A 27,360-nucleotide genomic window follows, 5' to 3' on the forward strand; every position below is an offset into this window, starting at 1 on the left:
CTCACATCTAGGCCTATTTTGTTCACAAATGACTTCCTCCTGGAGCCCCACTGGGAATGAACACTGAAGAGTGCTACTAAGTATCATCTGTTTTTAAGCACCTGATGATTGAATGGATCCTTCTGCTTGCAGCTTTTAGGGAGATGTAAAGTGTATGGAGCCAGAGAACTTTAATGATGTTGTTGAAAGGAGGGGAACAAGGCAGAAGGGAATGAAAAAGAGCTGGCTTAAATAAGATCAAAGGTGGAATGGACTCCGGATGTCATCTAATCTGGAATGTAGGCCATATTCAGCCCTGATGTAAGCAGATGCATCGCCATTGACATTAAAACAAACCAAACTAAAACATTCTATGCAGTGACATCATCATTGACTGCTGGAGCTTCACCCACCTACACCAGCTCTGAGCTTGGTCTCTGTCACTTACAATGATCAATGCTAGAAGCTGTAGAGTAGTGTTTCTCAGTGGGTTGCTTCCCCTGGGGGCAGATAGCAAAAGGCAATCAGGGCGGGGGACGGGGGGTGCAAGGCATTAAATATGTTCTTACCATCTAAAGCAAGGAAAGTCTTGCTTTCCCCACTCTCCCCACACTCTTACTGTTCAAGGTCAAGTATTCTCGGCCAAACCTCTCAAAACAGACGCACACAAATTACATAGGCTTTTCATTGTTATCATGGCTACATTTACTATAAAAGCAAGAGTAAAAAAAGTAAGGCAGTCATGAAAAAGTTTGAGTTGAAATAAGGGCTTACTTACCTGAAAAGGTTGAGAAGCACTGCTCCAGAGAAAGTTGTAAAATTCCCACAGTTCACCTGACTGTGTAGTGGTACATCACACCTGTGTGTATCTGTCATACCAACTGTCGATCAGTTGTACTATCAAAAATTATTCCTGGGTAACAAATGCACGTGGCATTTTTTCAAACACGGGAAGTCCCATCTTGAAGAGCTTACAATCCTTGTCAGTTTCATTCTGTTGCTTTTTCTTGGGAAGTTCTATGCGTAGGAGCTGTAGAGGCACCAGTACTGGTGCTCTGGGGCTGCTCTACAAGGAGCCAAAATAATCTTCTTTCCCATCCATGAACACCCTGAGCAGCAGGCAAGGATTGCCCTGTATTGCCTCTGAATATCAACTTCTGTTATGATACTTAAGGTTACTTTGCATCATGGTAGTTCCTAGGCCCTGTTGTGCCAAGCGCTGTATAATCAGGGTAAAAGACAGTCCCTGCCCCGAAGAGCTCTTAGTAGGAGCAGCGGAACAAAGCTGAAAAAGATTTTGCCAGATTTTACACTGTTGCTCAGGAAGCTGCAACATGCCCGGAAGTATGAGACTGATAGATCTTATACCTGTAACTGCAGGGGCAAGTTATTCTTTTTAGGTACATTTATAGTCCTTTCCAACACATACTTGTAATAGAAGAAAGAAAACAAGGAGTTTGAATGAGGGGACTGATGGGGAAAGACAAAGCAGTGGAAAGAGAAGAGGTGACAGGATGGACATGGACCAACTGACCGTCTCTCATCTTAGTATCTGGATTTCATCAGACAAGCAACTTAGTTTTACAACAGATTTTCGAATGATCCATCTGTAGATCTACGGACACAGTGTGATCAGAAAAACTAACTTCAGTGATTTGGATTGGAGGTTTCATAGAGTCATGTGAGCAAGGGTGGGCATAGTTTTTTCAAGAAGTGCCAAGTCTTTTGTAATGCTGTGACTCAGGTTACAAAGCATGCTTATGAAGTGCAGCTGCTGGCTGGGATGGGGTCACAAACCCCTTTTTTTTCATTTTGTTGTGGGTTTATCTTGCCACATCCAAACTGTTCTCCCACTATCTCCTCTCTCTCTAGGTTGCTTGTCCTTATGTTGGGTGTGGGGAATCCTTTGCGGATCATAGCACCCTTCACGCACAGGTGAGCTGTTCTCTATAACCCTCTCTCTCTCGGCAGGACAGACAGGGTTGGATTTCCAAATAATTCAACTCTGATCCACAAAGCATGGGCGCTTATTGATTATAGCCATTCCCGGCCACCTTTCGTGCCCAGACAACATTTACATAATGACTGTGGTTTGTAGGCTCCAAAAGCTCTGGCGATTGGGTTACAGTTTGTGGTTCTCAGTATTCTCACTATTTTGGTTTTTAGGCCAAAAAACACAACCTGACAGTGAACCTGACGACATTCCGGGTGTGGTGTTATGCCTGTGAAAAGGAGGTATTCTTGGACCAGAGACTGGCAGCACATTCTCCATCCCCGTCATCAAAGTTCAGTGAACAGGTGGGTCTTTCACCCCATAAGTCAGGAGGATACTGTTGAATGGGACGGAACGCTTAGTGGGGTTTTTGTTTTCTTTTGTTAGATGACTAGTTTAGGACTCCCCACTATTGGACATGCCATTGTTACAATGAGAGCTCTCAAATCTGAAGGACGATGTCTCCTATCAAGATAATCTTGCATTTATTTAGCAACTTTCATCCAGCGGGATTCCTAATGTGCTTTAAAAACTGTACATGTCTATATAATCGGTCTGTCTTTGGCCACTTCTGAAGGGTGGCCACGTCTGAGGTGAAGTGCAGCAGCATTAACTGCCAAACTAGAAATGTCCCCACTGCAGACAGTATTGACTGTCCTTGGGGCACATCTTGAAATCACTAAGGGTGCTCCTTGGACAGCCTCATCATGTTACTGCGGCAATGCCATCAGGGAAGGTAAAGGGGTTATTGCAGCGGCGTATTGCCAGTGCCTTTGTTGCTGGTGGACCTTCTTAGGGGCTGGCTGAATAAATGGTACAGATCATGTGTGTCTCTCTGCAGATCAGACCTGCCAATGATGCTTATTTCTCTGCCTTTAATCTAGGAGTCTCCATTGCCTGCTCACCCGTTGAAGGCCGTTCCAATTGCAGTGGCTGATGAAGGGGAATCGGAATCAGAGGAGGATGATCTGAAACCAAGAGGTAATGGCACATTGAATTATGGGATCAGTTATAACTGCACCTCTGGACTCTAAGACTTAAGTTGTGAGGTTCCTGGAGAGCCTTTGTGATTTCAGTAGGACTGGGATGCTGAGCTCATCTGCGAGGGACATGCTGGATTCCCTTTCATCTTGTGCGGAATGTAAAATGTGCTGCTTCTGAAAAGGAAGAGGTGCTGAAAAGTGACATTCCTTTTTTGTCTCCTGTCTCTTGCATTTTCTCCAGGCCTTACTGGAATGAAAAACCTTGGGAACTCCTGCTACATGAATGCAGCGCTTCAGGCCCTCTCTAACTGGTAGGTGACAGGACCATTCTGTGGTGATGCTCTCTTGAATACTCACTAAAAATGAAAAAGTGGCTGTTCCAATCCGAGACCTCCTTCATGAATGCTGTGTGTGGAAATCAGCCCAGGTGCAGAATAGGGAGGGAGAAGGGTAAAAACAGGATCATGGTATGCTTAAGGCATAAAAACCTGTAGAGCAGGAAACTGAGCAAATCAATGGGACACATACCATTGGATTGGTGGTGGAAGTACAAGCCTTTAGTTTCCATTGTGATCTATAAAATATTTTATAGGTGCATGTGCATGGGTTTTCCCTCCCGACTTATTTTTAATGTTCTCCCTAATGAGGTGGCCTTGAAAACCTCAACCCAAAATAATTCTCACCATCCTGTCTTGACAATAAACTCCAGCATCTCTCAGGCATGCTGGGGAGGGATCCCAATCGTTCTGTCCAAAGGGAATGATTTGTGAAGAATCAGAGGGCGGCATTTGTAGCACCACCTCTTTCCCGCTTTTCTCAATGTTACATTTAAAAAGCAACCTTAGGACATGTCCTCTCTTTCTGTGTGACTTCAAATGTATGCGTAGAAGAAATTCCCCTCCACTTAACTCTCTTATCTTTCCTTCCTTAGCCCGCCTCTCACACAGTTTTTTCTGGAGTGTGGCGGGCTGGTACGTACGGACAAGAAGCCAGCATTGTGCAAAAGTTACCAGAAACTGGTCTCTGAGGTTTGGCACAAGAAGCGGTGAGTAATCCCTCCCCAGGCCAAACGGGAAAGTGTACAGCGGTTCATACTTCAGTTATGAACACAGTAAAAATAATGAGGTGTGACCCAGTCCCTGAATTCAAGCTTTAGGGTTAGCCCTAGAAGATGTGGGATGTGTTGCTGTGAGCGCCTGGTGTAGTACTCCCCTTCTTCCACCCTGCAATTAGTGATCAGACAGCCATCTTTTGAGGAACAGGGTCTAGAAACCTCTGAAAATTCATTACATTGATATCAAAACAGTGAATCAAAGCATGCATGGTAATGTGAAATGCTCTAAACAAAGAGCTTAAAAGGGGCTCCTCTTATTCTCCTTGATTTGCTGAAAAGAGGGCGGGGATATATTTGGCTGCTCCAGTGCAAGTGGTGCTGCTCTTGATTTGCAGAGAAAAAGCAACTCACATCTGATAGTGATATTGACCAAGCAGCCTGGAAGATGGTTTTGATTGTCAGTTGTTTGCTGTTGACTCAGTATGAGAACTAGTAACCCTGGGCCAGATCCTCAGCCGGTGTAAATTGGTGTAACACCACTGAAATAATTGAGTTTATAGCAGGTGAGGATGTGGTTCCCTAACTGCAAATGTAAGTAGTTGCAAGAATCAAATCGGATCTCTAAATGGTGTTCTGTGTTAATTGTTATCCTAGTACAAGACAGACAAGGTGGTTGAGGTGATCTCTTTTATTGGATCAACTTTGTTGGTGGAAGAGACAAGCTTTCGAGCTTCACAGAACTCTTCTTCGGGTCTGGAAAAGGTAACCAGAGCGTCAGCTGTTCTCCCAACAGAAATTGGCCCAATACAAGAGATTCGCTCACCCACCTTGTCTCTCTCTCATCCTGGGATCAACACAGCTACGACGACACTGCAGGCAGAGTATGAGTACGTTGTGGGTTTGGAATGGACTACAACTATTTGGAATAAGCTGTGGAGTCATGGCCGTAATTTTTAGCAGTGTAATGTAATTGTAATAGAACTCTTGTGGGTTCTGATTGTTTGAGGTGGGCACTGCTCTTCGTCTTTGAAATCAAAATAAATAAGGAAACCAGAACATTCTGGCAATGGAAATGACGCATGGCTCCATCACTTGACGTTTTAAAAAGTGACCAAGCATTGGTGCATGTACAGTAGGGATCAGTCTGTCACCAGTAGGGAGAAGAGATTAAAATACTTGGTAGATACCTGCACCATCTCAAATCTTATGATTTCTCATTAACAGATAAGTTCAGACTTCGCAGCAACATAACTGTTCTTTTTCCCCTTTCCTTTAAAGCTGCCTACCACTCTGTATTTTGTGCTTACTACGCAGTTCAGCTCTAGACTTGATGTGTGAACTAATGGTTTTTGTTCTTAAACAGCCCAAGCTATGTGGTTCCAAGCAGCTTGTCTCATGGAATTAAACTGGTCAACCCCATGTTCCGGGGCTATGCACAGCAGGTGGGCCATCCAACAAAACCACTAGCCTTTCTAGACGTATGACTAGGTTGTTCCACATCATGTGATCCTTACTACTACAGTGGAGCTCGCTTAAAGTACCTCATGCAAGAATAAATGGCCCATATTAACTGATTGGGTGCTGGGATTGTCCCATTATTTTGCATCTCTATTCGAGAATGGCTAGAGCTCTTGACTGGGACTCAGGAGATCTAGGTTCTGTTCCTGGGTCTGCCAGGGGCCTGCTGTGGGACTTTGGGCAAGGCTCGGCCCGTCGCTGTACCTCAGTTTCCCTGTCTGTAAAATGGGGATAATGATGCTGACCTCCTTTGCCAAGCACTTTTGAGATCTGATCAAAAATACCATTGAAGAACTAGGTGGCATTATTGTTACTTCTATTAGAGATGAGAGTCTGGTTACGCCTGTACTGAAAGGTTACAAATACCAACCTTTATTACACGCACATCCTTCTCGGCACCCAATTTAAATGAGTCCTTTTAAAAGATCATGTCTTTTTTTTTTGGGGGGGGGGGGGGGGGAGCGGGTATTTCACTGTACAAAAAAAAAATCACTTCTTATTTAGAATGAAATTTCACTCTCAATGTGTAGTTGGTTAGAAAGTGTACAGAGAGAGGGGACATCAGACAATAGCGTCTTTAAGCCATGGCACTGGTAGCAAATGAAAACCGAGATGATGGTGATAAAAATATCAGTTGCTGAAACAGAGAGACCAGGACTGCTATATTTGCCCTTGATCAAATGGGCATTGGATTGGAATTCCAGCTATAAGGAGTTAAAACTGAAGATCTGATGATGTTTTATTATATTTTAAACCAAATCTTCCATAATGTCACCTAAGTCTTCAAAATTTCACTACCCAGAGCTGTCAGGACACCAAGTGGTTCTCTGGGAGGTCCCTTATGAGCAATCTCCACCATCTCATGGGCCACATAGGGGCCTGCCCGCTGGTTGATTTGTCTTGGATTTCTAGTTCTAATCCCTGGCAATAAAGTACTTTAATAGCATGCTTGCTATAAGGGATAGGGTTATCCTGTGAAGACATCAGTGGAGCTTGAAGATTGGTTTTTGTAGCATAGACTGTACTGTTCTTTGCAGCCCACTGTCTTGATTTCCTTTCTCCTGATTCCCCACATTCTTTCAGTGCTGACATCCCAGTAAACAAGATAACTAAGTTCTGTAGCAGCATCCCAGTTTGACCATCCTGATACCTTCCTAAACTCCTGAGAAAAAGCAGAGACTGAAACAATTAGCTGCAAATTGGGACTCTAATCCCCAGGCATTAGAGCAGTCAGTTAAATGGTCCCTCTGTCCATCTGCTGCATATCACCAACTCCATGAGTTCTCTGAGTGGGACTCCCTGTATCCCCCTAGGGGCTAACTTTTGGGGGCAACAGATGAACTAAGTGGAAACTGGAGTAGTTGTGTTTTGTCCCTAGATGGGCAGTAGATAATGTGGGATTGCTCCTGGCTTTCAGGACACCCAAGAGTTTCTGCGATGCCTGATGGACCAGCTTCACGAAGAACTAAAGGAACCAGTTGTTGCTGAGGCAAGAGACTCTGACTCCAGTGACACGGATGACAAGCGGGAAGGTGACCGTAGCCCCTCGGAGGATGAGTTCCTCTCTTGTGATTCGAGCAGTGACAGGGGTGATATGGATGGACAAGGCAGGACAGGGGGCATGAGCAGCTCCCTAGCAGAGGCAGAGTTGCTGATCCAGGATGAGGCCGGGAGAGGGATCTCTGAGAAAGAGAGGCTGAAAGACAGGAAATTCTCCTACAGCCACCGGCGGAGCAACTCGGAACAAGTTGATGAGGATGCAGACGTTGATACCACCATGAGTCCAATTGACGGCAGAGCTTCTCCTGAAACCCTACCTCCCCCCTGCCCTGCCAGCCCATGTAGGACACCAGGTACTAATATAGCTTCCCTATCACACCCTATAAGAGAACCAGTGCCATATTCATGTGTTGGGGCATGTCAGACAGATACGCTGTGTAGACATTCCCACTCCTGATTTCAGAAGGTCTTTGCTTCTAAGACAGGTGACCTGCTTCCTCCAGCTTGCCTCATTGACCCATGCACTGCTAGGGTAGAAATCAGCAGAGAAGTATGTCCGTGTGCCCAGATATGGTGGGGATGAACATGATTTACACGCTGGATAGGCTACTAGTTTGAGCTGCCTCTGCCAAATGTGATCATTTAAAAAAAATCTTCTGTTGAGGGAAAGGTGTGTTTTTATAAGCCCTGTAAAGACGTGAACTGCTGTATGTGCTAATGAGAAACCAAATATTACTAATAACACAAGACCTACAAAAAGAAACCAAAAGACACAGTTACCCCTAACAGAGAGAACAGAGCAGTCTGAAGGAACTCCTGGACCTGCACACCTTTTAAAAATTACTTTAGGAAAAATGTGGAATAAGTATGTAAAGCTCATATTAGCCTATAAACTTACCCTGGGAATAGTTGGTTCCGAGAGGGGTAAAGGAATGGAGGTAAGAAGGGGTGTGTGGAAGAGTGGACTCACAGCAGGTGCCCCACCTCATGGCTAGGTGTGTGGAGTAGCAGCTCTGTCTCTAGCACGCCCTGCCAACCGTCGCTCCTGTCCCTTGGTGGTCTGTCGCTTCCCGTGACTCAGCCCTCTGGCCAGGTTACATTTAATCCCGCGCTTTCTGGGATAACAGAGAGTCCAACAAATAGTCCAGTGTCCCTACAAAAGGCCTTTGGACCCAGCTGTGGGGCCCATGGTCTCCTCCCAGTGCTCTCAATAATTCTTGTCCCCTTCTGAGGGGCCTCATGTCCCCTTCCCCAGTGGCTGGTAGGGGAACCTAGGCCTGCCCCTGACACTAAATCCCACCCAGGGATTCTATTCCCAACAGCCAAGGTTTGCTCCATCAGACTCCTTGCTGCTGTCTCCCTGGATTTCCTTCTCCTGTAGCCTGTCAGCTGGCCTCTCCTGCAGTCACCTGTCTCTCAGGGCTGGGACTTGCAGGGCTCCCCTGGGAATTCCCCAACAAAATCCCAGATTAAAGGTACAAAACGTAAATCTATTTCTGCCCTCCTCAGGCTTGACCTTTCATCCTGCTCTGCTCCTCATCGGAGCATCTCCCAGGGCTCTCTCCATGGAAATCCAAATCCTGCCCTATTATCGTACCTCCAGAGCCTGCTCCTTCCCCAGTGCTGTTGTGTGTAATTCCTGGCCTCCGGCTAGACTTCTCTACTCAGGAAAGGACGCCCGGGCCAACTCTCCCCCTAGGATTCCTCCTTGACCCTCCCGGTCTCTCTGTTCTCTAGTCCCAGAGCTGCCCCCTTCTGCAGCAGACTGTCTATAAAAGCCGCCCAGTTCTTCTGGCAGCTGGGCCTCATCTTTAATTGGGCATGGCCCAACCTCCAGGTGCGACCGGGTGGGTTGATTGGCCTCCAGGCACAGATGAACCCTTTCATTACCTGCGGGGGGGAAGGCACACCCCATCACAGGGAAATAGAGGTATTTGTTAGTGCTGGGCAATGAACATTTAAAAAATATTTTTAAGCCGTGGAGAGATGCCATGTGGTTCTGCAAAAGAGCTGGCATTTAAAGGCTGTGCCCCAGATATGACTCCTTGTCTTGACCCATCCCACAGCCCTGTGGGCTCCAGAGACAGGAATGCCGGCAGATGTTTGTGGGGTGGTTTGTTTTCTAAGAAACCCAGAGATTTAAACCTAGGCCTGGGCATTGGGAGCATTTGTCAATATCCAGTTTATGAGAACAAACTTCTTGATTAGGAACGGACCTAGAGGTGACTTGCCTCCTTTCGTTCTGTCTGACAGCGTTTGCCATCTCTCTTGTGGTATCCAATTTAATTCCTCAGGTATCCAGTCCTCAGAGTGGTGGGGCTGGGCTGGGAACTAGATTCCCTGAACATGAAAGGCTTTGTCGTGCTAAGATTCAGAGACCAGCATTCTACCGGGACTGATTGGTGACAGGCTAGGCTGGCACGTTTAGTGTTTCACTGGTGGTCTCTCTCCCCACACAGAGCCGGACAACGACGCCTACGTGCGCTGCTCCTCACGCCCCTGCAGCCCGATTCACCAGGAGATGCACTCCAAACTGTCTAGCAGCCCCCCTCGCTCCAGTCCGGTGCGCCTGGGACCCTCCTATGTGCTGAAAAAAGGTAGCGTAGATGGGAAGCTACTGCCGCCAGGAGGCTGAGGGGAGTGTGGAGGCAAAGGGCCACGTTTGCGGGGGGGAGCAGGAGAAGAGGGAGGTACAGAAGCCATCATGATCCCATGGCTGACAGTCCTTCAATATGTTGATGTCTACTTAAATAGTGTTAGGAAACTAATAATAGTGAGTGTCAGCATGGCTGTGTTTAGGGCAGAGAGATGCCTGGCTGTCCAAATACAGCCTGAAATCACTTAGAAAGGGTCGTCATTGGCCTTCTCTTCTCGATATCGTAACGCTAACTTACTAATCACTGTCAGGAACTCCTGGGCTACCCTGCATTGAGGGGAGAGTCCAGAACTGGCCTTCAGTCTTGCGCTTCATAGCATATGTGGGCATAGCTGACTGTAGAGCAGCATTACTGTTCACGGCCTCCTGACTATTAAAGGGATGTTGCCATATTAATTAGGCTCCCCGCGGGATTGAAGTTAAAAGCATTAGTCTAGAGTGGGAGTGTTGCAAGGTTACACAATTGGGCCCTGGTTGCCTGCTGCTTCATCTCAAAGAAATCACAAACCCAAACCCACTCTCCTTCCACAGCCCATAAACACAACGGCTTGTGTCTCCACCCCTGGCCCTGCTGCCGTTCAATAATAGCGTTCTTTCCCGAGCTGTGCTGACCTCCGCCGGCAGGGGTGGGCACGCAGACACAGACGTTCTAGCCCGATAAAAATCACTCTTTGTAAGTGGGGGTTTTGTTGTTAAACAAAACAACCATGTTCTGCCAGCCACCACTTTCTGAGATGCAAGCCGCAGTGTGAAATGCATGGGGGAAAACTGGGCGATGGCTGGAAGAAAAAAGACAAAATATCCTGGGGGAAAACCAGTCGGTAAGTGATGGAGAGTGCTACAGAGATTAAAGCCGTCAAGAACGCTACATGACCCCATCGTGTCCTTCTACACCAGTGTTGGAGGAGGATGGAGACAAAGACAGCACCTCCAGCAGCATTCGGGTGCATTGCATTGGTGCAGATTGTTACACCCGGTTCCTGCTGTCACCTGAAACAAGGATGTTCTTAATGTAAGCTTAAGTTCGGAACCACTGACCGTCATGCACACTTGTCTTGTGCTGTACTCGGAGTGAGACGTACCCCTGGCTTGACTGCAGGACGCTGCTGAAGCTACGTAGGAGAGCTTGTAGGTGATGGGGGTATGTGTCTCTTTTCAGCCCAGGTGCTGGCTTCCGGGAAGAAGAAGAAAGAGCTTCGTTATCGCAGCGTTATTTCTGACATCTTTGATGGCTCCATTCTCAGCCTGGTGCAATGCCTCACCTGCGACAGAGTGCGTCTCCTTACTGCCATTAATCAAGTAATAAAACAGCAGGGCCTGTTTGCTTAAAAAAAAACCCTCTCGTTGGGAAACCGAGCTGTTCCCAAATGTTCTGGGCTGCTAGGGCCCCACTACAATGATCGCATGTGTGTGAAATCCACCAGGCCTAGGAATATTCTGTGCCATTGTTTGTGCCATACAGAACCTTGATCCTGTGTAGCTCAGATAGCTTAGCCATTATGCGTGTCCTACCATGGAGCTGGCCACAGCAAAGGGGGAATAAGGTGGTGGAGCCAACGAAATAGAGGGAGCTGGACAGGGCTTGGGGGGCCTCTCTGTGGAGAACTTGGCGCCATAGCTGTAGGGAACACTATGCGGTTAGGAGGGGGAGTGACCACACTTCTGTCACCCTGTTTGCGAATGAGGAATAATCCTAGTGTAGACAGGACAAAACCATTTCAGCGCTGCTTCGGAGAGCATGGCTGGGGGTGGGCCAGACTCTTCCTGTTGATGGTGCTGAAAATGGCCTACTACAGTCAGCAACACTTCAGTTTCCTAGTGTGGATGGGCCCAAGTGATGCTAAAAGTTCCGGGCTGAGTATCTGCTCCTTTGCATACACTAGAAGCCCAGACTTTTTTGCGTGTCCTCAGGTATCCACAACAGTGGAGACGTTCCAGGATCTGTCGCTGCCGATCCCTGGGAAGGAGGACTTGGCCAAGCTGCACTCCGCCATTTACCAAAATGTGCCTGCTAAGACGGGGGCCTGCGGGGACAATTACACCTCGCAAGGCTGGATTGCCTTCATCATGGAGTACATCAGGAGGTGTGTTTCCCTTGCGACCCTTATGCGGTTTCTCTCCCTCCTTGGCTTTGCTCTCGTCAGTTACTGGAAGGCAGTTACCCTTAAATGTAACAAGCTGATTGTCTTGCCTCCATTTCCCTTCTGTAAAGAACCAAATATTGGACATAATTGCATAAAAAAGTCGCTGTAAAGAATTAAGATCCGTAGCCAGGAATAGCTGTGCCAAGCTCCTTCCTCATTTAGTCCAACAAAACCTATTTTCAACTGTGTTTAAAAAATAAACCGGTGTGCAGTAGTAATGGCCTGACTGTAAAACATCCGTGAGCTGAAGGTGCAGGACACTGCAAGTCCTCACTGGTGTATTTCCTTCCAGGTGAGTCGGTTCCTTCAGCCATTTAATAATGTTCCTTTGTGGCTGCCTTCCTTCTGGTGGAAGCCTCTGTCTGGGACCTGTCAGTGCCTGCCTTTTCTTGCCACTCTACAAGAGTGAAGGGTTAAGTCCTCTACTCACCCACCACCTTGGCCCTTCCTGGCGTGGGAGGTACCAGTAGCAGCCCCAGTTCTGAGAAAGACACAGCACTTTCCCATAATGCTGTGGGATGCTGTTCTGACCTTCCAGGCTTGATTCACATAAAGCAGCACGCCACCGGGGAATTTTAGAAGCCAAAGTGCATAGATCGCCAGTTACATTCACATTTCTTTCTTGCATGACCCCTCCCTTCTGCAGGTTTGTGGTGTCCTGTATCCCCAGTTGGTTTTGGGGTCCTGTGGTCACACTGGAGGACTGTCTTGCTGCCTTTTTTGCTGCCGATGAGTTGAAAGGTGAGTTTGGGGAGGGCTGGCATATATTGTCTTCTCTGTCCGCCCCCGAAGGAAGCTGTCGAGAACCTTCCCAGATGCGTTTCTGGAACAAATGGAAGCTTCTGGGAGTCTGGCTGGGAACTGCATCCCCTCAGGGGCAGGAATGGGCCTTCGCCATCTACTCGGGCAGGGTTTGGAACCAGCAAAGAGCAGACGCGACTGTCGTTCCCGTTGGTGCGCAGTGAGGGGCCGTAGCCTAGTGTTGGTGCTATGCAAGGACTTTCCTGGGCAGGAGGAAAAGGTTGGGGTTGGCAGGCTCAGCTGGGCTTGCTTGGGGGTGGGGTTGAGCCGCTCGTTTCCTGCATTGCTTGCAGGTGTTTTCTAGTAAATTGTCTGGTTGGCTGAATTTGTAACGTTTGCCCTGGCTCCTCTGTTGTATTCGGGGAGGATAAATGGGCCTTTGGCTTCTATGTAAGACAGCGAGCTGGAGCCAACCCAGGTGCTGGCTGCAGCAGCAGGGACTGCACTGTGTGCTGGTGCTTTTGGACCCAGTCTGTGTAGCATTTATCCTTCCTGCAGGCAGTGCCACTAAACCTGGGCTGTGGACTCCTTGGGTGTTTCCCAGGGTCCTGGTCCCGACCGAGTGTTCCCTGGGGGCGTTGCAAGTGGGGGATGAGTTCCACAGGGCAGAAGTGTTACAAGGAGACTCTCCCACAACTCTGCATGCCCAGCTGAGGAGTCTGGGTAACCTCAGTCCGACCCTTACGCCTAGGAGAGCAAGATTTGTATTTTGTGTTCATGTAGGAGGTTCCTCGCCAGGAGCCCTCACTGAGGGGGCAGAAGGTGTGGTTCCCTGCAGGACAGTCCCCTGTGCCATTAGCCTAGGATGGAGAGCAGAGGGACTGAACACATTTCGCCCCTGTGTTAATCTGGGGAGTGGAAAGGAGGGTTTTGAGCATGTTTCCTCCCATCCCTGCTTTAACTGGGGAGAAGAGGCTGCTCCAGCCACGCATGAACCACTGGTGGGAGGGCTGAGCAGGTTCCCTTCCACCTCGGTAGACACCGCTGCGTTGCATGCCTGGTGGCTGGCTGCCATCTGTGCCATGTCTGTGTTGAGCTGGGGGTGGCAGAGAAACTCCCGCCCAGGTCTGCTTTCTCTCTGCTAGGCAGGCGCTTTACCCGGATTCCCCACGTGGGAGGAGAGTTTGTTTCCTCCTGGGGGCTGCAGCCCCATGGCTCTTGCTGTCAGTAACATCGCGACGCCTTTCTTTTCTCTCTCCAGGGGACAACATGTACAGCTGTGAACGGTGTAAAAAGTAAGTTTGCGTCCTCCATTTTGTGCTCTTTCCATTAACCTCTCTTTGCCCAAACTGACTGTCCTCTCCTGCCCCTGGCCGAACGTCCCCCCTGCTACGGGCCTGCTAAACTGGGACTTGTTGAGTTCTAGATTTGAAAGTGACCTTGAAAGCCCTGGTTCGGGACCACTGTAGACCCTGGTGCTAGTGGGAGGAAAAGTGGGGCTGTGGTAAAGGAAAAAAGGAGGGAAGTGAATTAGGGGCCCCTAGGGGATACTGAGGAGAATGGAGAGGTGAGGCCAGTGGCCCATGCTCTGATACATGGTGGGAGGTTGCTCTCACTGACCTCCATTCCAGCTTTGCCCTGGAGTTCAAAGGAGTTGGGCCCAAAATGTGACCTACCCAGCTTAGTCTGGGGTCCCCGTTCTTAGTTCTCATGGGGGACTTGTCTGTCTCTGTCTCTCTCTCTCTCAGACTGCGGAATGGCGTGAAATACTGCAAAGTTCTCCGGTTACCTGAGGTGAGTGGGGGCGGCTTGTTTCTCCCGTGTTAGTTGGGGGGTGGGGAGGGAAGAGTTGCTGAACCGAGAATTGAAAATAGCATTTATTTATTTTGCCTAAGCAAAGTCCTATTTTATTAGCAGATCAGAAAGGGCCTGTTGACCTTCAGTTGATGGGCCATCAACCCCTCTGCCAGGTTATAGTGACCATAGTGTGAGGAAATTCATGTAAAGATCAGGGGGTCCAGAGAGAGAACTGGATTTGATTTGGGTATCCATGGAAACATGCTGTGCTTTTGTGCCCTCTCCCTCTGGTGCCCTAGATCCTGTGCATCCACTTGAAACGGTTCCGGCATGAGGTCATGTATTCCTTCAAAATCAACAGCCATGTCTCCTTCCCACTGGAAGGACTGGACCTTCGTCCCTTCCTGGCCAAGGAATGTGTCTCCCAGATCACCACCTACGATCTCTTGTCTGTCATCTGCCATCACGGCACAGCAGGCAGTAAGTCTGTCCCTGAAATGCCTGGGAATGAGATTGGTCTGATACATGTGTCTGAGAATAGTCGGAAGCTCTGAGCACTGTATCCTGTTGCTGGTCTTTGGGCAGTGGCAGGGCATTAGGTTTTCACTTTGACTCCCCTCCTCAGGCGCTGCACGTAACATGCCAACATGTTTTGTAGTGGAGTTGGCTTTGATGCTGTCCAAGCTGCATGTTTCTACAGGGTTTCCCAGTGAGACTTTGGGATCTTCTTTTAAACCTCCTCAGCTTTCTTGTTGTCCCAGCCTGGTCCTGTTGTGTGCAGTCTCCTCCTCCTTCCATGTTGCCTACGAAGTAGCTCTTTCCAGGGCAGCCTAGCGCCTCACTCAGTTGCATGCAGCGATACGCAGTAGAAGGCTCACTCCTGCACTGCTCGACTTCCTCAGGCTCTACTTGTTTCAGGCTGGAGTGGTGGATTGCTCAGCGTTCGCAGAGGCCCTCCACTGCGCTGGTTCAGGCCTGTTACCCAGTGAGGCCCCTAGCAGTGTTTCCCTTCATTCAGCCAGTGTGCGAGAGTGGGACTTGGCCTGAAGGCTTCAGCTGCCTTAGAGCAACAGTTGAGGTTCCCCTGCTGAGAACGCCCTGTCAGGGAGGGCAGAACTGAATACATGGAAATGGGCCTGCCACCTGCAGCCCCCTTCCAAGCTGACACAGCGCCTGAATCCATCCCTCCTGGCAGGCCTGTCATACTAAAATCTCGGCAACATACTGCTTTTCCCTTTGCTGGGCCAGCAGCCCAGGATTCATCTCCGCTCGGTCGCTGACATCATTCCAGGCCGGATTCCTCTTTCTGCAGGGGGAGTCCCTGTTACATTCCCTCTGTTACAGGCGGGCACTACATCGCGTACTGCCAGAACGTGATCAATGGCCAGTGGTACGAGTTTGACGATCAGTATGTCACTGAGGTCCATGAGACAGTGGTTCAGAATGCAGAGGCCTATGTCCTGTTCTACAGGTGAGCGGGTTCCCTGGCTGGAGCTGGCTGTTAGCATACAGAGTGGTCAGATGCTGGGGATTGCTTCACTTTCTCCCCCCTTCCCTCCTCAAGGAAGAGCAGCGAGGAGGCTGTGCGGGAGCGGCAGAAGGTCGTGTCCCTTGCCACCATGAAGGAACCCACCTTGCTCCAGTTCTACATCTCTCGAGAGTGGCTCAACAAATTCAACACCTTTGCGGAGCCTGGTCCCATTACCAACCACACGTTCCTGTGCGCACACGGAGGTGAGGGGAAGTGGCCAGGCGTTCTGCATTGGGAATTGTAGCGTTCACTTAGCAGCGGGAAGTTTCCGGCTGCACCTTTTGCTGGCTGACACATGGACGCACCCGGATAAAAGCCCCAGCTCCGTTCCCAGTATAACGTGTATTGCAGTAGAATCTGCCTCAGAGGCAGAGACTCCAGCGCACTCAGGAACGTGACAGATCATTGTCCCGCTGATCAAGGGCCTGGAGGGATATGCTGTGCTGGGAGACAGTCGCTTTCACTTCATCAGTTGTTTTCAAACAAGTATTTAGAAAGCTAATCGGGTGAAGGAGGTAAACTCTTGGGCAGCGTCCGAAGGGAAGGGAAGGGGTAAATGCAGGTCATTGGTTCTTTAGCTGCACCGACTGCCATTTACTACTGTGTTAGCCGCAAGGCTGCTGTTCAGTGTGTTTTGGGAGGAGTGGGGTGGGCTGATACCAGGAACCCTTAGACTGGTAAAAGCACAGTCTGTCCTTCGCCCTGGGAGCATTTATAACCCTCTGTCAAACCAAGAACTCTCCAAAAGCCAGTGTGCGAGAGCGGGACTTGGCCTGAAGGCTTCAGCTGCCTTAGAGCAGTTGAGGGTCCCCTGCTGAGAACGCCCTGCTCCCTCCCCATCGGCTCCTTCTTTTCTTTGCCCCACTCCTCACCCATTGGCGAGATGAGTGACACCTCCCATCAATTTCTTGTCCCCCCTCCGTTGTCAGGGAAAACACTGCTCCTTGTTCAGTACCCAATTTAACTGCCTTTCATTCTGGTTTGCAGGGATCCCGCCCAATAAATACCATTACATTGATGACCTGGTGGTGATTCTGCCCCAGACTGTGTGGGAGTATCTGTATAACAGGTGAGGAAAGCTGACTTACTCCTCATCCCACAGTGCCTTGGAACAACCAAAGCTTTGTCATGGTTGAGAACTACGTAGACTTGCCAGGCCACATCCATAAAGTGTGGGATCCTCTGGCATTGGCCAGACATGGTGCTTCCCTGTAAGACACCCAAGCAATTGTATATGCTGTTGCAATGCTGTCTGTAAGGTGGTGAGACTTTCTTGATCTCCAGGGTGATTCTTATGCCCTGAATCCTGAGGGGGGATTGCCCTCTGGAGAGATGGAGCCTGGTAATGTGAGAGCCCCTAATCTAAACAGCAGATGAGCTGTATTCTCCATTATCCCAGGGATCACAGAGGTGGGAATGTTCTGATCTACACCATGTAGGGCGGAGGCAATGGTGTTCATTAAAATAACCAGCCATAGCCCCCTCTGCATCCTCTAGATACGGAGAGTAGTGTAAGAATCCACCCTATTTACTTGTAGGGCTCAGGGTAGTTAACCTCTTCCATGCCAACCCAGTTCTCAGTTCCTTTTTCCTTCTCATCCTGGGCTCAGGTTTGGGGGAGGCCCTGCTGTGAACCATCTGTATGTGTGCTCGGTCTGCCAGGTGGAGATCGAAGCCCTGGCCAAACGCAGGAGGATTGAAATTGACACCTTCATTAAGGTGCGTGTGGAAAGGAGCTAGAGAAGGGAACCAAGGGCTGGGATCAGAAGTGGAGACTTCACCACAGATGGGTGGCAGAGCTCTCACCCCTCTGACTCCCAGAACAAGATCTGCACCATGGCATGGAGATTCAGCTCTGGGTTCTCTGGTGCACATGCATCAGTGAGGCGAGGGTGATGCTTTGCATGGGGGCCTGAGGTTTGAGAGCAATCTAAGGACTTCCACATGCCGAGCAGGTGGATTGCTGTGGTTGGGGTGGGGGGTTTGCAGCTGAGTAATCCTGAAGAGTGGTGAAGTTTTTCCAACCTGTAATGGAAAGATGGAAAGCCCTATTGCAAACCTCAACAGTGACGGAATATTTCCCTTCTCCTGTTCCTTGGCCTCCAGCTGAACAAGGCATTCCAGGCAGAGGAGTCTCCCAGTGTCATCTACTGTATCAGCATGCAATGGTTCCGTGAGTGGGAGGCTTTCGTCAAGGGGAAGGACAATGGTAAGGAGCCTGAAGACTCTGGAACTTGTTAGAGGTGGGGTGTATCATGTACCTAAGCTTGCTTGTTTATGTATGTGTCTTCTGTAGGCAATGTATCTACTTAGCCTATAAATGACACCAACCAAAACTAGGCTAGCAAAGAAGGGGGAACGGCCTCTTCCCCCCCCAGCCATGTTCAAGCTATTTCCCAGAGAGTGCAACAAAAGAGCAATTTACAGGAAAAGAAACGTCAAGGTAGGGGAGTGGGTCAAATCTCAATGAAAATCCAGCCGTTGAGATGGTAAGGATAGGACAGGGCATGTCAAACTCACATTTAAGTACCACATGCCACATTATTCAAGCGCTTGTGCCTGGTTTCTTAGGGTGGCAAAGTGAAGCGGAAAACAGAGTGGGTATCAAGTATCAGAGGGGTAGCCGTGTTAGTCTGAATCTGTAAAAAGCAACAGAGGGTCCTGTGGCACCTTTAAGACTAACAGAAGTGGGTATGTCTACACTGAGCCGGACCCAAGGTTAGTACAACTCGAGTTAGCAGATCCTGGCTTTTTTAACTTTGGGATTGAGCGTTGACACTCATTTGTAACCCCAGGTTAGGAATTGTTGCATCCCGGGTCCTAACCTGGGGCTCCAGCGCCTACACTGCATGATACGGGCCCAAGTCCAACCACTCCTATCCCAGACTTCCTAGCGCCCTCCCACAAGGCGGCCACTCTCGCCCTTTGTTTGTGGTGCAGTGTGGGGTGGGAAAACGTCACTGTCCAGAGGACGAAGAGAGTCTCTGTGAGATTGTGGAATATTTTTGATAGACTCCCACAGCATGAGTCCAGTGGGGCTGTTTCTACACTGCAGAGCAACAGGGCTTGAACCGTAGGTCTCGGCTTGACTCAAGCTCAGAGCCTCCACCCTGTAGGGTCCTGGGAACCTGTGTCTGAGCCCTGGGTTAGTGCAATTTGTGTGTAGAAGGAAGGAGGTGAGGTTTGAGCCTGAGTTTGAACCTTGGGGCTTACGTGGCAGTGTAGACGTACCTAGGGAGGAGCTGGCTTCCTGACACTCATTAAGACTCCCCCAGTCCGTGGTTGGGGCTGCATACTGTCACTTGCTGTGAGGGCTAGTGTGATTTTGGAGGAATCCAGATTGAATCTCTTTTGGGGGCTAGTAGGGAACGCAGCCTGTCTGGGGGAATCCTGTGTTACTCCACAGTTCTAGAATACGGGTCTGCAGTTATGATGCTTTTCACCTGAGGCTCAGAAGTGGGCAAGTTACGATTCCCCCTTTGATGGGGAAACAGAAGCACAGGGAGGATAAGAGTTGTCCAAGGCAACACAATGAGTCAGTGGTAGAGTAGGAGAGAATCCAGCAGTTCTGACTCCCAGTCCCCGATTTTGACCATGCTGCCCGCCCGCCTCCCTCCAAATTCTCATGGTGCAGATGGATCAGAGCGCTAGATGGATCAGTGTCAGCCCTGGGCTCACTGCAAGGTGCGTAAAGCGCTGCCTCCCATCCAGGAGTCGATTGTGTCGACTCTGATGGACTGCCTGCCTGGGAGAGCAGGGGTGAGATAGGCCTCAGGAGGGGAACCTGGAAGTCTTGGGCACATGCTGCGTTCGGCACTGCTGTGCATCAGATCTTCCTCCATGAACAGCTTTCTACAGCACGTGGTGCCATTTCAGTCCAGGCGAGGTAGCGACACTCCACCAGCCCTCCTTCAGCTGTTTTCTCCTGTGGTGAAAGGACATGTCTGTGTCTTGGGAGGATCTGGAGTGTACCAGCATGGACAGCCCTAGTCCCAGGGAGTGGTGCTCGCCTCACGTTTCCAACAGCCCCGAGTTCTCCTTGCTTTTCAGGAGTCCAGGTTCCTGCTGCTGCATGAGATGCTGCTTGGGCTGGTGCCAGAATGTTTCTGCTCTTTGAGGTTCGGCGTCTCCTAGCTTGTTCTGTGGCTCGTGTCTTCTGCAGCAGACCGCCGAGGAGAAGCTTTGTTTCAGTGCTATGGATTGGTTGTCAGTGCCCTGCTTTTTAGATCTCTGGAGCTCTCGGACAATCGCTCTCCTGGACGTCAGCCGGCATCAGCCACTGCAGAGTATCTTCGCATTTGATAGCCATCCTATACAACCAAAGCTCTGGGCTGTTCTGTTTAGTGTGATTGTTGGGGCAAAATCCTCTTGTCACTCCTTCCCCAGCCGGGCTTCCAACTGCTCAGACTAGCAGCTGAAGGCAGGTGGAGGGGGAGAAGCAGGAATCTGGCTCCCTGATCTACCTTCCATCCTTTCTTACAGAGCCTCCCGGACCAATAGACAACAGCAGGATTGCACTCGCAAAAGGAGGTGGACATGTGCAAGTGAAGCAGGGTAAGGCTCATGCTTGCCCCACCCCAGGCTTGTGTGTGTGTGTGTGTTGCTGTCCCTTGGAGGGTTGGTCCTGTAGGGAAGGGGGAAGGTGCCTGGAAATGTCCTTTTTCCATTTGTCATTGGATTGTCACTCTGCCTCTGCTCAGTGCAAAGCAAGACCGTTGTGCTGACTCCCAGCTCTGCCTTTCCCTCTCCACCTGGGCTTGCCTCTGCCATCTCCTTCTGTATCTCCCACGGGCTTCTCAGACTCCCTCTTTCCTCTCCTTCTCTCTGTCCCACCAGCCTCCCTCGTATCTAGGCTTGGAGCTTCTGTCTCCTCTTCCTCATCACTTTCCATTCCCAGCTTCCCTGCTGTGGGCCAGGTTCTTGCAAAATCCAGTTGCTTTTCTCCATCTCAGGTGCTAAAAGCTTTGTTCACACCTTGATCATCTCATGCCTCCACCACTGCCGCTGTCTGCATGTCTTGCCTGGCTCCCTAGTCTGTGAAACACATTGCAGCTAAACTCCTCTTCCCCTCTCGCTACTGTGACCATGTCGCCTGTCCCTCTGATTCCCTGCACAGACTCCACTCGCCTTCTGCATCACCTCCAAGCTTAGAGGCCCTCCACATCTTCCATCACTGCTCTCACTCCTGGGGCCGACATACCTTTACTCAATGCCCTTGTTAGATCCCTGCTTCATCTCCCTGTCTCGTTCCACGCTGACCCGTGTGCTTGGAACTCCCTTCCTCTCCTGGCCAGCCAAACCTCATTCACTTCCTCTGACTGCACTTTTCCTCAAATACAGCTTAAAATCAGTCTGCACTGAGGGTGGGACCTTCCTCCTGTGCATCAGATGGGTCTGACTGTGTGTCATTTCAGACTGATTGCCCATTGGGGCAGGGACCTAGCCATTAGCACGGTGCAGACAGACAATGCTCGATACAGAATATGATCACTGGGCTGAAAGACAGTCAAAAAGCTCCCAAGGAAGAAAGTGTAGCCTGATAATACTTGAAAAAACTGCTTTGGGTGCATGGTCCGACTGTCCAGGAAAGCCAAGAGCTGCTGTGGTCAGAGTGTATTTGGTTACCATGTGCTGTGACCCGTCAGGCATCTCTCTTCCTGGTTGCACATGAGAAAGATGGGCTGATAGCATGGATTCAGTGTGAGCCCTGTCAGATGTGGGCAGTGCTTTAGGGTGAAGTGCTGAGGTGTGCCCTGCATTGCTTTTCACTGCCTCATGGGAAGCAAGAAATGTGGCAACTTCATGGAGCCACAAAGGGTTTGATGGCTAAGTTGTGTCCTGTGAGCTGCCAGTGGCTCACTTTTGCCTTCACCAGCAGGTGGCAGTACACACCAGTGCTCTGGGAGCAGGCTATAATGTCAGCTACAAGATGCAAGGGGTTATGTCTCCGTCCGTCCATAGTGAACCTTACCGTGAGCGTTCCTTGCCTGGCGCTGCGTGAGCACTGCCCAGCCATTCAGACCACTGGCCTTCACCCTGGCTTAGTGTATTTGCAAGTACACCTCCTCTCTCACTGAGGGAGTTTTTTAAAGTCACATTTTCACCTGCCTCACTGTTCCTCGCTAGCTGAGCAAGGGGAAAGATTCCCTTTCTAGCATAGCTCCCAGCAGCAACACTCTTCCCCACCCCAGTACAGCTTGCTCGGGCTTGGGCAGTAAACTGAGACTCAGCTACGTTGTGGTGTTGCTGCTGTGCTTTTCAGGTGCTGATTATGGGCAGATTTCCGAGGAGACGTGGATTTACTTGAACACGCTGTATGGAGGAGGACCGGAGATCCCTGTACGCCAGAACATCGCGCAGGTGCAGGAGCTGGAGAGCCTGCATGGGGAACAGAAGATAGAGGCCGAGACGCGGGCTGTGTGAGCCGCCTGGACCAAGTGGTGGAGGTATGCCATGGCTGGAAAAGCGGGGGCTCGTTGGACTGAAGAACAAGGGACGTAATCCACCTCAGAGAAATAGAGAGGAGATTTTCCTTCTGGGGGCGGAGGTGCCCCTGGGGGTGTAAGCTTGCTCCATCGTCCTTGTATAACAATGTAAAACCTCATGCAGACTCTAGGCTTGGCTATACGGATGCTGCTGGTCGGAAGAACCTTACCGTAACCCAGCTCCTGCACAGTCTCCGTGCATAAGGCTGTAGTGGGGAGACTGTCTCCAAACAAAACTTCAGTGGAAGAAGTTTGGCCTGAACCTCCCCCTGCTTTGGCTGCTCTCGGGAGTAGCCCAAGTCTGCCTTCGGTGAGTTGAATCTCTGCTCTTTGCAGGTGGCGCTTGGCCCTCACTTCACACATTGCTCCCCAGGAGCAGTTCTGAGCACTTTTTTGGAAGTCAGACGTATAAAGAAGAGACATTGTTTTGTTCACAGTGAGTAACGTTGCGACTAGAGAAACCCTATTTGTTTGAAGCTGGTTAAAGCCACAAGGGCTTGTAGCCTTTGTTTTGTTCTGCTGGTGCACAGGTGACAAGCGTCCTCCACGTTTTGCTCTTGTTCTAGTTCTTGCAGCCCCAATTACAGCAGAGAGACTGTTTCTCTTCCACTGTCAGACATGTGTTTGTGGCCTAGCGCTGCCTACATCTGCGTTCATCTGCTCTGCATGTTCTTGGTGAACAAAGCGGGAAGACTGGCAGCAGCGTCACACTTGCTTCCCATTGTGCCATTTCCATTTGTGCTACTTCCTGGTAGCCTTGTAGCCATGAACAAGTACCGGGCATGCAGGGCTCTGTTATGAGTTGCTTAAAATCAAAGGTGTTAAACAGACTCCATTCAAGTTGCTGAGGCTGGACAGAGGCAGTTCTGCACAGGTGCCATGGGTCTTGGTTTGGCCTAGATGATGTTCCCTCACCTCCCTTTCATAGTCCCAGAATGGAACATCTCCATATTCTGCTCTCCAAACACCACTGCCCAGCCCTGCCCCCATGGGCCTGAGGAGAGGGGAAGGGCCCACGAGGAGTGGGGGAGAACCTCTGAGACGAGCCATTCACTTGCAAGAAGCCAGGTGTTAATCCACCTGTGCTGAAATGTCCATCTTTTGACTTACACTAAATCTTCTCCCGTCCTGCTGGGGAAGGGCCTGGCTGAGCAGTCCCCAGCTGTGGGGGTGGCCTCTCGGAAACACGCCGCCTGCAAACGAGCATCCACGCTCCCACGTGCAGTGCAGTGCTGCGCTTGCTCTAGCTTTTTAGGGCAGATCTTGTTGGGTGTGTACAGCGGCTCAGTGAGTGAATGGGAATACCTTGCACCCCAACCTCCTGCTGCTGAGTCAGCCACCAAGCAATGGGGCGGGCTGAACGGAGAATGGCCAACACCATTTTTCATGTCTAAGCTGCTTTTCAAAATGACCGATTAGATTTAGCTGTTGGCCCCACTGTAAATCAGTGAGGTGGCTGCAAAATCCAGCATGGCTCTGGGAAGGGCTTTGCAAGCCCTCGGGTGAGACGCAGCGAGTGCAGGGCAGAGCGAGGCTGGCGTGGCTTAGCTGGCCAGCTTGAGTGCGTGCCCGGACCAGCCTCGCAGGCCGTCTCCGAGGAGAGCCACGCTGCATGCTGACAGTGGCGCTGGGGGTGGGAACGGAATGAATTCACTGCATCCGCCTGACTCCAGCGTGTGACCGTGGCCTCGGGAAGCCCACAGGCTCCTAGCGTAAAAGCTGAACAAGGGTGGAAGGGGGCTGCTGTTTGTCTCACCGCAGGGAAGTGAAAATAGGTTGGGGGGAGGGAGTTTCTGAAATGAGGCCTTCAGTTTTTTAGACCAAAAGTTTGCTGCAAACAGCAAGTTCTTGTTTAAAACAAAACAATTCTTGTAAATGGTTCAACGTGTTTCTTTTACTGTCTTGGTTACCTGGATCCTTGTCTGTACCCAGCCGGGGGGAGGGGAAGGGGGGGGTGTCAGAGAATGAGCCACTGTTGGATTTCTCAGTGTTTTCAGCTGTGTTTTGTTAGCTGCTGCAGCCAGCATTGAATCTCTTGTGGAGCGTCTAGGGCTGCATGTTGTAGCTTGTGTCTGTGTTGTGTAGAGGATGCTGTACCGATTGTAACTACACTCCCGTGCTCAAGTGTTACACTTTGTGCTGAGACTGGGTTACAATAAATACACGTGCATTCAACAAGGTGCAGGCGTGAGGCCTAAGTTGTACGCAGGAGAGTCCAAGTTTCCTGCTGCCAACGGCCCCTGCCTTGGCAAACCCTTCTAAACCGCAGCTGGCTTCAGCAGGGATCCACTGAATCGTGAGAGCACTTGGATTCTGTCACCTACAATAATGCTCTTTAGTGGGACTTATTTAAGCAAGGGCACTTGTGTCTTTCAGCCTAACTTGGAACTGCTTCGAAAGGCTCTGTGTATTAATGATGGCGCTTTCATGCCCCAGTGCACTACAATCGGTCCAGAACACATTCTCAGCTCCTGGCTTCTTTCTTGGCCAGTCGCAGTAGCTGGATCTCTGCTGTCCCACTGGCAGGACAGTGCGGTCACGGCTTGTGGCCATGATTGCTAAGGGAGCACTTGCAGAAACTAGCAGCACCCGGTGAGTCGATTCCCATTTTGTAGCTAAGGACACAGCTTGTGCTGCTAAGCTACCATTGGGAAGTGCTTAGAGAGCTGTGGCTGAGAAGCACAATAGAAGTGCACTGAGTTCTGTTCCCAGCAGGGTGGGTATAACGCTAGGGAGAGTGATCCCAGGACTGCACAGCAGGCCAAGTACAGTATTGCGCCTTCCCCCCCCTTTAGACTGAGCACAGAGGGTTTTGGAGAAATGCTGTTAACTCTCATCCTGCCCATGTGCTACATCCAATATGGAGTGGAGCTGTGTCTCCTTGAGCACTACAAAATTCATGTTTAACTTGTAATCCTACAGACCTGTGGAGGGTCGTTTCTGGCTGGATAAAGAGGTAGGGATTGACCCCTTGGAGCGGGTGGTAGAGAGGCTGAGACTGAAAAACTGCCTTGCCAATGTGAAAAGTTTGTTTCCAACTGTGCTCTGCTTGGTATGGCCACAGCGTATATGAGAGAGTTCCAAACAAAATCCTCACAGCTCCTTCGAGGAAGGCATTGAACTAAGCTAGTCCTAGTGCTGGAAAGATCATTACATGAGGCTGTGCAGAGTAAACTGTAAGTGCCCCACAGCAGCATTCTCGAAGCTGGCAGATACTGCTTTACTGGTGAGAGAAGGGAGCATGTCACAGCCTGAAATATTGAGGAGGAAAATGCTTCTGCAGTTGAAGTAGACACACAACTGTAGCTACTTGACAAACTGGAGTACTGGCCACTCTGGGCTGTAAACGTGACACACAGATAAATGCACTGGGAGTTAATCTTGGCAGATTGGAATGTGAAGTGCACCCCCGTAATGCCAAATAGTCTCATCCTATAGAAAACAAGGTCGTATCTTCAGAGTTGGATTATTGGCTGGGGCTCGCAGTCCCTCTCCGCTCTAGCACCGTGTAAGGGTGGCTTTATCATCTTTGTGCTCTTTCAAGCAGGGGCTTGTTTCCTGACATCAATCAGCGGAGCCTAAAACAGCTCTAAATTTCACCAGCTGCCAGTGGCTCCAAGGAATTGATAATGGCAGCTGGGGATCTAGCACCCTGAAGAGAAGGCTGGGCCCCGTCCCTCCTGCTGATGGTAGATATGGGGGTTGCATAATTACTGCTGTGTGGGACTGGAGAGCTCAACCCTGGGATAATCGTCCTTCCCATGTGTTTGAGCAGCTCTGTGCTGGTGGCATGGGGCGGAGCAGCTGCCTGGATCAGGTCTACAATAAGCATTGTGCTACCGCCAGCCCCCTGCTCTTCATAGTAGTAAACTTGAATGGCTCACAGGTGTTATTTTCACTTACAGTAGCACAAGCAAAACTGCTGAACTTGCTTGAGCCAGAAGTGTCCTAATAACTGGATCTAGCGTGTAGTTGGTAAAGGAAAAAAAAACAGCTTTTAGTCCTCCAACTCTCAGCCACCCTCCCAAAACTCATAACCAGAAAACGAACTTTGTTCTGTAGTTGCTAACAGACAGTTTGTTACATTCTAAAACATGTAATCAGCACGTCTTTCCCTTTCTCGCGATTAGATTGTGTCTAGACAAACATCTCTAGTGTTGCACGAGCAAACCCGTAGGGTACTAAACACTTTCTACTCATAATAAAACTCAAAGCCACATTGTGCATCCACACTTGACTTTAGAAGTGATATGTGATAAAAGTTCTGATATTCTCTTAGCAGGTATCTGAAAAATGATTGGGCCACAGGTGTCACTGCTACCTGTAGCAAAGCTGGCTTGGGAGCCATTCTTCAGTGTGACACTGTTTGTCAATTTGATCCAAACCACCTCGGACTTTCCTCATGGCCAGTTCCCCCTCTGGCTATCGGATTCCGTGCTGCCTGCGCAAGGTGAGGTTAAGGAGATGGCTGTGGTCAATTATTGTATGGATTAACAGCCCTTCCTTTAAAAGCTCTCCAGTCAGTTGATGTGATTCTTCCTACCTACGTGACAAAACGGTAACAAACCCATCCTCTCTGCTGCTACGTGGCAAGGCTTTCCAGAGGCAGTTTTTAGCCCCTCATTAGCAGCTGCACCCCCCACTCCCTTTCAAATGGCAATAGTCATGTCTAATTAGCACCAGGGAGGCATTGTACAGAATGTTATTCAGCCTATGGAAATAAAAGAGGAGCTTTAAATACGTCTGACTATTGTTTATTGCTCTGCTTGTAGCTTGGCTTCAGCTCTGTGCCGTTTGAGGTGGTCATTATGACACTTGCTCCATTTCTCTTTGAAGCGAGCACTGATAAGGGAGCACAAAGGTGGAGCTCTAACCATTCCTTCCTGCTGCCGTCCACATTCCTGGCTGTAAGGACAGTCGCTGTAGTTTATGGTCTCTTGTTGACAGCACCTGACCCTGCCTATTGGATGATGATGATA

General features: G+C 49.8%; 1 protein-coding gene across 21 annotated transcripts in view; it reads left to right on the plus strand.

Annotated features, from left to right (window-relative positions):
* The window catches only part of USP20 (ubiquitin specific peptidase 20), a 38,503-nt gene extending 11,382 nt beyond the window's left edge, over positions 1-27,121 (plus strand). For 7 of the 21 annotated variants that reach the window (XM_065572540.1, XM_065572543.1, XM_065572541.1 and 4 more), the window contains 21 exons: positions 1,852-1,914; positions 2,146-2,277; positions 2,857-2,953; positions 3,197-3,266; positions 3,887-4,000; positions 5,373-5,451; positions 6,945-7,380; positions 9,487-9,624; positions 10,843-10,982; positions 11,595-11,767; positions 12,474-12,568; positions 13,830-13,863; positions 14,317-14,362; positions 14,665-14,845; positions 15,710-15,836; positions 15,930-16,099; positions 16,884-16,965; positions 17,507-17,615; positions 18,003-18,105; positions 20,379-20,450; positions 22,159-27,121. In XM_065572540.1, the coding sequence (XP_065428612.1) occupies positions 1,852-1,914; positions 2,146-2,277; positions 2,857-2,953; positions 3,197-3,266; positions 3,887-4,000; positions 5,373-5,451; positions 6,945-7,380; positions 9,487-9,624; positions 10,843-10,982; positions 11,595-11,767; positions 12,474-12,568; positions 13,830-13,863; positions 14,317-14,362; positions 14,665-14,845; positions 15,710-15,836; positions 15,930-16,099; positions 16,884-16,965; positions 17,507-17,615; positions 18,003-18,105; positions 20,379-20,450; positions 22,159-22,319 (2,622 nt within the window). In that variant the 3' untranslated portion in view covers positions 22,320-27,121. The remainder of the gene's footprint in view (positions 1-1,851; positions 1,915-2,145; positions 2,278-2,856; positions 2,954-3,196; positions 3,267-3,886; positions 4,001-5,372; positions 5,452-6,944; positions 7,381-9,486; positions 9,625-10,842; positions 10,983-11,594; positions 11,768-12,473; positions 12,569-13,829; positions 13,864-14,316; positions 14,363-14,664; positions 14,846-15,709; positions 15,837-15,929; positions 16,100-16,883; positions 16,966-17,506; positions 17,616-18,002; positions 18,106-20,378; positions 20,451-22,158) is intronic. The other 14 variants (XR_010593692.1, XR_010593693.1, XM_065572545.1 and 11 more) reach the window with 11 other exon arrangements.
* The last annotated feature ends 239 nt before the right edge of the window (positions 27,122-27,360 follow it).

Source organism: Chrysemys picta, chromosome 18, assembly GCF_011386835.1.
Source record: "Chrysemys picta bellii isolate R12L10 chromosome 18, ASM1138683v2, whole genome shotgun sequence".
Classification (NCBI taxonomy): Eukaryota; Metazoa; Chordata; order Testudines; family Emydidae; genus Chrysemys; species Chrysemys picta.